The 10,546-nt window shown below is 38.6% G+C and overlaps 1 protein-coding gene across 3 annotated transcripts in view; it reads right to left on the reverse strand.

Moving 5' to 3' along the window:
• Positions 1 to 1,709: 1,709 nt before the first annotated feature.
• The window catches only part of SGMS2 (sphingomyelin synthase 2), a 173,020-nt gene continuing 164,183 nt past the window's right edge, over positions 1,710 to 10,546 (reverse strand). For all 3 annotated transcript variants that reach the window (XM_040476701.1, XM_040476692.1, XM_040476710.1), the window contains 2 exons: positions 8,253 to 8,419; positions 1,710 to 6,467 (listed from right to left, as the gene is read on the reverse strand). In XM_040476701.1, the coding sequence (XP_040332635.1) occupies positions 6,264 to 6,467; positions 8,253 to 8,419 (371 nt within the window). In that variant the 3' untranslated portion in view covers positions 1,710 to 6,263. The remainder of the gene's footprint in view (positions 6,468 to 8,252; positions 8,420 to 10,546) is intronic.

Genomic DNA, 10,546 nt, shown 5'->3' on the forward strand with positions numbered 1-10,546 from the left:
AGCAATTCCTATGGCTTCACTTTGGTCCTTTGGGGAGCCTAACTCAACCCAGACTACAATGACTCCCAAGAACCCTGTTCCATTTCCTCAGACCTTTGCTGTCCTTTGAAAACAGGTCATCCTCTCTCTCCTCCTTTTGGCATTCCTTTGGGAGTAATTCCTGAGACAGTCACTTGTGGAGATATAGCCTTATGCACTTTGTTGTCCCCTATGTTAACCTGTTTCAGACAGAAGTGCATAATAATGCGCTATCCTAGAAGTGACACTTGTAATGAGTTTGCTTTAGTCTAACAAATTTGTGAGCTCAAACACACTTGGGGATTCTTTTGCATTCAAGGCCATTTTGCACAAGAAGCATGAACTTTTGTCCCCTCCAAAATGTAGTGTGTTGCAAGTATAAGAAAAAGTAGTAGCATTTGACCAAAAAACAAAACAAAACAAAACAAACAAAAAACCCAAACTGTTCAAGGATCAGTTTCCCTCTTAATAAAGTAACTGGCTGATAAAGTGATAAGGGAATAAACTCCCCCTCAAAACAAACAAACAAACAACAAAATCTCTCACAAATGGTGATGGCGGCCACAGTAATTATGACAGGAAGACAGCAAAACAGAAAACAAAACTCAAGTTCCAGCTCTAACACTTACGAACTCTTTTTCATCTCACAAAATGGGGTCACCACATCTTTCCTTACCTACTTCACAGGGTTTTATGAAGATTAAAGAATGTATGTCAAGCATAAAAACTGTAAAATGCTATGCCTCCTTACAGGTGCCACACAGGAATTAAATATGCTTTACACAGACACAGAGTTGTCCGTAATCCATTCCTATTCTAACTTACATTAGTGAGTAATCCAGTATCCTGCTTCTGATAATCTTATCTATTAGAAGAAAAGGAAATGTTGGATGTCAAGGCCTACCGAGTATCACATCAATTCCTTGTGTAATGCATTCTAGATGAGGGTAGTCTTAGAACATATGCCCAGTGCAACCAGCAGACCACAGTGTTTCACGCAGGAGGATGGCATCATCAGTGAAATAAGCTTTCCATCCAAGGCTTGGGTGCACGTGGCAGAAAGACTATTCCGATCTGTACTCTATTGTGTCTGGAAAATCTAAAGAAAAAACCTGAACTACATCTGACAACTTAACCTTTGAACCATATTATCTTACTCCCCTTGCCCCACTCAACTGCTTTTACTAAATCTGTTCTGGGACGTCATGCCTTTATCTTTCATCAGGGGGTCCAAAACCAACTTATGGAATCAACGGTAGCAGTGACTGTTGAAGTCTGCTAGAGGACATCACCTCAGTGTCCCATTAGTGAAGGCATGAGGATGACATTTCTTTCAGGATTGAGTGACAGAAAGGACTGTTTTCTTTGACGAATTAATGATTCTGTCCCTTTGTGAACAATGTAAATCAGAATCATGGAGTGTGTAGCTGATTTTTTTACTTCCCATAAATGACCTTATATTGTTTGGAATTATTTTTCACCTTAAATCCAAGGGCAGGGGAAAAATAACACATTCCAGTTTACTTACAGTTCTATTAATTGAAGGTTATCACCTTATTTTAATAATAGTGCTTGAAGAAAATAATCCTCTTGTGGTTTTAATAAGCACTTAAAACCAAACAAAAATTTAAAATCTTTACAGAAAATAATTTTTTTTAAACCAAAAGAAACAGTAATACTAATTTTCAAAAGACTGTTGATGTCACTGTGGTTTATTGGGTAAATACAAAGTGTAGGCTCTTGCTCTTTTTTTTTTTTTTTTGCTATTTTTTTTTTAAAGCAAAGCCAAGGAGATTAGAAACCAAGTACACATATCCTCTTTAAAATAGAAACATAAATTAGTTTTAACTAACAATTAGGCACTTAAAATGTAAATGTAAAATGGCATTTTTAGAAGTATAAACTATAGTTCCACTCCTAAGTTCCTTCTGAAATGTCTTTTACAGACACAAAAGCACAAGCATGGAAAACATTTCTAAACGAAGATAATTTCCTCTTAAAAAGACAAAACAAAACAAAACAAAACTTGAATGCAAATCCCAAATGATAGACCAATGATTAAGGTACTGGTGGGTAGGAGAAAAGAGCTTCTGAAATTTACATGTTTGATTAAAATATAAGCATTTAATAAAACTATTACAATAGCATACAGTATATATCGTAATGAAAAATATGTCAGGAAAATAATGAATTCTAGACTTAAAATTTTACTTTACAACAAGGCACTTAACACATTGAAACAGTACAGTAAATTTCCGAAAGAATGCAATTGGCTACCTCTCAAATCTTGTAATAATATATCTTTTGTGAATATACTGTAACATAACCATACATTTTGCAGCATTAATCATTGCATAGGAGGTAAATTAAATAATGAATTCCAACTTGGCAACTAGATTAGCTTATGTTTACAGTTTCTTCTTTTTCTTTTAAAGGACAGTTTTAAATAATTCCATGATAAAGAGCTATTCTCACTCATGATTCATTTAGAACACAGTATAGTTAATGAGTAATAAAATAAATGAGAACTTATAAGGTGTATATCGGTATAAAAACTTATCTTTGGGTACCTTTGACATGATTTTCAGTGTTTAGGTACTGAAGTCAAGAGCACTTCTTAATAGAAGAAATATTTTTAGCAAGTAAGTCAAAGGAGTTAAATTATTGCAACACAATGACATTAAAAAAAATACCAGAAATCTTTATACATACAAATAGAAAAGCCTTCAACACATGGCATATTACTTATCATATGCTCATTTAAAACTTGTAAACTCATTTATTAAGAAATTCCTTCTCACACTTCCTACAGAAGTAAGTGTGTTAAGACCAGCTTAAATTTTTAATCGGTCTTACAGTGTAAAACAAAAAACAAATAATTAAAAAGAAATGTTCAAAATATTAAAGAAACAAGATGTGAACTTTTTAATTAAAACAGAAACTGCATGAGCTCTAGCATGTAAAAAATAATAATAAAAAATAAGAAAGCCAACCTGGTGTTTCAAAGTAAACAAAGTATATAGGTAGTTATAAAGGGAGACATTAATGATTGTGACAATGAGAGGTAAAATGGTGTTCAAATTTTCTTTGATCAAATGGATGAAAGATTAGAACTGCAACTCTCTGCGATCTCAGCACATTTTCCCTTGGGGAAAGGTTTAACATACCTTGAAGTTCCTTTTGCATGATGTTTTCAGATTATTGGCAAAAAATAAAACAAAACAAAAAACCAACCAACCAACCAACCAAATGCCTTTTAAAAACATGAAAATCTACTTTTAAAAAGTGGCAAGTTTGTGTTCCAAGTCATATAACATATTTCCACAAGGGGGCACTGGTATACAGTAAAGAACCTTACACAATGTCATCATTCCACCAGACCAGGGGCTTGGGCTCACTCAAAATAGCCTTCTTTCCTCAGCAAAGCTTGTTTCCTAAGATGCCAGTAAAATTAAATAACAAATTTAAAATTAGTTTGGGTGGAGCTGGGAACAATGCTTCATTTTCAGAGCTGTGGAGGAGCTAAAAAAAAAAAAAAAAAAAAAAAAATCGAACCTGAGAGGAATCCATTTCGACTTGAAAGAATTTAGAAAAAATATGGAGTAATTTACAGGAATGATATATTATAGATATTGTGCAGAAGGACCAAATTACAAGGAAAGCTTCAAACAGGAGCACTGGTTTACAAAAACAAAGATAATGGATAAGATCTTGTACTGTAATTAGCAAGGAAAAGGAGCTCCCAAAATTTATTGTTTCAAAAGCAGGATCATAATTGTTTAAGTTTTCTAAGTGGCATGTTAGGTTAAGCCTCAAGTTTGCTTTCCTACATGTAATGGAGTTTCACTGCTTTTCTTTTCGCATCTTGAAACTTTGGTTATTTGCCCTCCTTATTTTCAAACCTCATGCTTAGTGTCTCCTAGACATCTATGAGACATACACGTAAAGAACATGTGAGCAATAGTGTCCACATGTGAGGTCAGAGAGGTTTTTAAAGTTCTTTAAAAGGTGATGTGTTTTTTTAAAACTGTATTACTTGACTAAAATGCAAGCTTTACTGTTTCAAGGGTCTCTGGCAATCCACACACCATGATTTTTAAATCTTAAATACTTTTCCCTTTTTAATTTGCAGAAAATTAGGTTTTCCAACACACTGTTAAATAAGGCTCTCAGGTATATCAGGTTATGAATCAGATGCTCAAGGACTATTCCAATGTAAGGAGCATAAAACCCAGGCTTCAGTGTCACATGCTTTTGCTCATAATCAGGGAGCAGGAATTTAAACTCTGTGTTTTCAAGCACAACCCCTTATATATCACAAGTGTCAATATTTAATAAGAGAAAGTTATACAGAATTATGGCTAAGCACATCGGGGAAGCTACAGATATATTTCTTATCGGTTCATTTAATAACAAACACCTGAAAACTCCTTGCATTTCAAAGCCTGTCAAGGATATTTAGGATTTCAATTCTTGTTTTAAATGATCGGATGAAGAATGTCTTTCTTCCTCCCTTTGAATTCGACTACCTTTCCTTTAGTGATTCTTCTGTTACATTGAGAAAGAGCCATACTGAATACACAAACAGAATTTTAGCACCAAAAATAAGGACTCTTCTGAAAAATGTGTGCTGTGCTTCTCTCAAGCAATCTGAAGGTCAATTTTGTGTATCAAATCAAGGCAAACCAGTTTATAATGATAAATTTCGGGATATTTCTCATTCTTAAGTGGAGGGAAATTTTCACGTTTGATATAAATGTAACTGCTCGCTCACTGGCGTCATTGGCCTCTCTGTCTTCTGACCTAGTGTTGATGATTTTGTAACCATAAATCTTTTTTTAAACTTACTAGAAGTTTTAAGAGATTAACTCGGACAGCATTGATCTGATCCGATTTTTAAAAATCCATCTTCTTTTTGCACCACCTCAAAGAACTTTAGAAACGATGATCCCCCTTTTACTGAGTAGCTGTAACTGTCTAACAGGCCGATCTCAACAGTAGGTTATAGTGCAGCACCGTGGTGTAAGTCCAGGATCAAAGTAAAATTACTCAATTGTGGCATATGTCCTTAGGACCAGTTTATAAGAAGCTGAGTCTCTTGCTAAAAGGCAAGGATACATTACACTTTTGGACTCCTCCTTGGTTTTTCCACAAAGTACAATGTAACTACGAAGAAATCATCTGCAGTGAAATGTGGCCAACTGCATTTTTGAGTTCCAACCAGCAGCTCTAAAACAGATCTCCCACAGGGTAGGACAGGACAGAAATGCAGCCTTGTTCCCCAAGTGGCATGACCATCCGCTCACACACCTATGTGTTTCTAGCCTGTGCTGGAGCAGCTGACTGCCCTAGGGATACCAGATGCGTATCTACCCGGCAGATAGCATATACATGTGTACTCAAGGACCACCTGTTTAGCAGAAACAGCTCCAGGCGTCCTGTATATCTGCCATAGAGATTCTAAGGGGAAATATTTACACACACATAAAATCTGTGAGATGTGTCAAATACTTCCATATTTACTTAGATCACCTTTCCTATATATATATATATCTATATATATATCTATATATATATCTATATATATCTATACACACACACACACACACACACACATGCGTGTGTGTGTGTGTATGTATAAGTATCAGTTAAAAAAAGTAAAAGTGATACATAGTGCATGGGGTGGTAGCAGCAGTGCACATTCCCAGACCTGACCCTGACCTTCCCCATGACAAAGTGGAAACAAAGTTCACCTCCAGTTTACTCCTAACCATGGATCTCCCCCTCATTAATAAGCCTAATACTAAAACCACTCTCAACATCGGGTAATTCTATTTACACAGTAGCTGTATATATCCAGATAGTTTATTTAAAACATTAACAAATTCTTCTGACCTTGGAGAAAAAAAAAATCCTGAAAAATTCTGTAGAGGGCTTTAGTGGAGAAAGAATAAGGATAGGAATAGTATGTTCTTTGGCACCTCTTTAAGAAGCTCATTAGTAAAATCCCAGTGGGGGGGCTTGTCACCAATGAATGAAGGGCTGCAGGAGAATATACCTTTCTCAGGATGAATCAGAAAAGCAGTCAAAGGGTAATACTTCGTTCATCTTTCTAATCATTTACACAAAATTTGGTCCACTTCTTCCTTTACCAGTCAGTTCTTCTAAAATAAAAACCCAAAACTATACCTTTGGTTACAGCGTTAACTCTTTTGGTGTAAGAGCTGATGCCTTTGTTTTGCTCCTCAGGTAGATTTCTCATTATCTTCACCGATTTTCTGAACCCGTGAATACTTTTTGCATGAGGATTTAAAGCAGCCAGGGGGCCAGGAGAGTGGCCACGAGAAGCAGCAAGGAATTGAGCCTTGTACGTTTTTCTCGAAAAAATAAAAGATGGGGAACCACCATGCTCGAGACAAGAAATTAGTCTGTGAAGAGACCTTCAAGTTCTGTAAAAAGGTAAAGAAAAAAAAAAAAAAAAAGAAAATGAGACCAATTTTTCATGGTTTGCATCCCATTTTTTTTTCTTAATTAAATTGTCATTCATTGTACCATAACAGAGAAAGCAGCAGAATCAGGATCACAAGGCAGTAATTGTCTTTGCGCCTTTTCCCTGATTCTGACATGTTTCTGGTCCCAGCCCCCTTCCCCCCTTGCTCCAGCTCATGCAAATTCTTCTGCCTGCAGTCCCAGTAAGAGTGCAGATTCAGGAACGGATGTGAGAGTGGGCCAGGAGGAAGAGTTGTAAAGATGTGTGAGCAGGTGGATGTAGGCTGGAGGAAGACGGAAGAGTGCAGGGCAAGCTCGCAGGGTGGAACACATTTAAGAGGAAAGGTGAAGGTTTTGGTGGGGTGCTGTCAGGAGACATTTAGACGGAAGTATAAGGAAGGGGGAAATTAAAGTTCATAAAATGGGAAGTAGAACTAGAGACAAAATAACCCCAAAAGAGGCATCTATCAGTGGACAGCACTAAACGAGAATTGATTTAGACCCTTTGGGAATGGCATATTTCAACTGCTCACAAATTACATGCATTGGACAATACGGCAAGACTATCCAAAGGTCAGTTAGACTACACAGATGCATGCTCTTTCCTTTTTTAAAAATTTTAAAAATGTTTTATTTATTTTTGAGAGAGACAGAGTGAGAGCAAGGGGGGGGGGTGGGCAGAGAAAGGGAGACACAGAATCCGAAGCAGGCTCCAGGCTCTGAGCTGTCAGCACAGACCCCAACATGGGGCGCGAACCCACAGACCGTGAGATCATGACCTGAGCTGAAGTCGGACGCTCAACCAACCGAGCCACCCAGGCGCCCCTGCAGACTCACTCTCCTACACCAAGCACACACACCTAGACTAGGAAAACACATAGAAGGGGAGGAGTCTTCCCATCTTGGGATGACAGGAAGAGAGCAGGAGTTAGGAAGGCTTCCCAGAAGACGTGGCATTTGAGCTAGCTCTTCGACATGAACAGGAGAAGAAGAAAAGGTCATCTGGGAATGGAAGGCACAAGCAACAAATAAGGAAGGGACAAGAAGGGAAGCCAGAGAGCACAGTATCACCGAAAGACGGACCAAATCTAGGAATTCATGGACTGCTTATTTTGCCTTTTTAAAATAGATTCTGTCTTTGCCTCAAAATTTCAGTTCTTTGAAGGCAGGGAGCATGTCTTACCTGGCTGCCCCATGACGCTTCTACAGAGAAGGTTCCTGCATTTTAATTTAGCATTTATAGTTCTTCAATTCTGGTATTGACTAGTTGAGTTAGTAAAACACCATGCTCTATAATTATACAGCACTTTTATCCTTAAATGTCATTTATATTGGTGACATCATTTAAGAAGCAGTAATGGGTATACGTTTCAGTGAACTGACCCAGACCCCACAAGTGGGTGGCGACAGCAGCTATTCCCACTAAGCCACCTGAACCCCCGCTGCATGAAAAGGGGGCCACTGCATTTAATTTTTTTTTTTTTCAACGTTTATTTATTTTTGGGACAGAGAGAGACAGAGCATGAACGGGGGAGGGGCAGAGAGAGAGAGGGAGACACAGAATCGGAAACAGGCTCCAGGCTCCGAGCCTTCAGCCCAGAGCCTGACGCGGGGCTCGAACTCACAGACCGCGAGATCGTGACCTGGCTGAAGTCGGACGCTTAACCGACTGCGCCACCCAGGCGCCCCGGGCCACTGCATTTAAAGAAAAGAGAATCATCCCAGGATAATTTCACTGCTCTCACCTTTTCATTGGCCATTGAATGGTACCACCAAAACAGCCGTGTTGTAATATAATAAGCAATGATCACGTCGACAGTGTAGTGTTCATGTGCTACAAGAATGCAGATGATCCCGGCGGCACTCAGCAGCCAGCAGATTAAATGATACCACCAGAAGTGACGAGGCGAATCTAGACGGGAGGAAAAGTATAGTTAGTAAGATTCCCAGAGAAGAATTTAATGATTACAGTCTATGTTAATGACCTTAAGTAGAATAATCTGAGGTCAGGAAGTCACTGGAAGAAGAAAACCGATTAACCCAAAATGAGTCACTGTGAACAGTCCGGGATTTGCTCAGGTACAAAGAGAGAAGGAGGGGCCCACCGGGGGCAGCTCTCATAGTCATTCATCGGGGAACAGTCACTCCCTAGGTATTCTAGGCCTTGTCTGCTGCTAAGTTGTTCAATAAGGAAGAGAACAGAATTGTTTATCAGGTTGGTTGGAATTGGCTCATATTGGCTCACAGAAGAGATCCCACTGGAAAGAAAAGCAGTAGGGGTCAAAAGAAAGGGTAGTTGTCAATGAAAATGTAGGCAAAAGTAAGAAAGCAGGAGTAATTTCAGGTCTTACAGAAACATATTTTGATTTCTCCAGGGGGAGAAAAATGGCATTGTGGCCAACAGTATTTTGCTTCTCAGCAGTTTCATATTGTTATTGCTAATCGTGACTATGAAACACTCCTGATGTAAAGCTTAGGGTTCTGGCTCATTCACTTGTGGATTTTAACCTTCTCCTAGTGGGTCCAATAAAAAGGTCATTATATTGATTAGCTAGAGGAGAGAACCAGAGCACTCATCAGGTGAAATGCGATCATACACCCCACAGCCTGTGCACACAAGTGATGAGGACACAGGCGGCAACCTCTGGTTCATCTCTAATAACTTTCCCTTTTTTCTTCTTCTTTAATAGCTGTGTCTTTTTTTTTTCTATTTTAAAGCCTTATTAACTCACAAAGTTAATAATCTAACAAATTTATTTCATATTTAACTGTGTTTACATTCATAGTGACATTTATTTCTAAGTACAGCACAATGGTAGAATGCCAAGAGAATCCATTTCCAGAAATCCAGATGAAATAAATATGAAATCAGGTATCATTCAAATGAAGAATATTTTTTGGTGAAATAGCTGTTGCTCTTTTGGTTTCAAGTATAACAGGAAGTTTATAAACCTGTTTGCATTTGTTTTTTGTTTTTTTTTTTAATTTTTTTTCCACGTTTTTTTAAATTTATTTTTGGGACAGAGAGAGACAGAGCATGAATGGGGGAGGGGCAGAGAGACAGGGAGACACAGAATCGGAAACAGGCTCCAGGCTCCGAGCCATCAGCCCAGAGCCTGACACGGGGCTCGAACTCACGGACCGCGAGATCGTGACCTGGCTGAAGTCGGACGCTTAACCGACTGCGCCACCCAGGCGCCCCAAACCTGTTTGCATTTGGAAGTCTGCTGTTTAATTTTTGCATGCACGCCTTATCGCTTCTCAGTTGGTTCATCCTGGCACAGACTTCTAGCAGACAATGGATAGACTCCTAGAATTTTAAAGCTGGAAGAAGCCTTACCCTTTACAGCCTGGTGGCCACATCCAGGCCCCATAACTGTTCCATTAGGTGGAGAGTACTCAAAATTGAACCAACTCTTAGAAATCTGGAGATTTCACGAAATATGCGTTCTGCAGAACCACAGACTCCACCCTTCTCTGAAGCTTCACAGCAGCTCAGTTCCCTTTGCTTATAAGGTCATCTGGTACTTATTACCTTAGAAGTTAAAAATGTTTGGGCAAACCAGAACAATTTTGTATTTGTTTATCCACAAGAAGCAAAGCTGAAATATAAAAGGAGTAAAGAGATGGGCCGAGTGGTCATTTAGTACTTGTGGAATTGAAAATGAAGTTTTAAGAATGTCTGGAAATACTAACACTGCTCTTCCATAAAAATGTATTCCCAATTATGCTACCACATTGGGACCACGGCTCACTAACTAAGAACACTGGCTGGCTGAGCCAAAGAAAAGATTTAATATAAATTTTGAAACAGAAATGGGAAAATGGTAACTTTTCTGCTTTCCCATTCTACCATAGGGATTAATAACATCAGGCTGAAAGAGGATGACACAAATATTAATTCCCCCCACTGCCTGTGTGGGACCCAAGCCCTACAGACATTGAATCATACAGACAATGGACTTTGTGTGGTAGCATGGTAGGAAGGAAGGAAGGAAGGAAGGAAGGAAGGAAGGAAGGAAGGAAGGAAGGAAAGAAG

Source organism: Herpailurus yagouaroundi, unplaced genomic scaffold, assembly GCF_014898765.1.
Source record: "Herpailurus yagouaroundi ecotype Mexico unplaced genomic scaffold, PumYag 28, whole genome shotgun sequence".
NCBI classification, from domain to species: domain Eukaryota; kingdom Metazoa; phylum Chordata; class Mammalia; order Carnivora; family Felidae; genus Herpailurus; species Herpailurus yagouaroundi.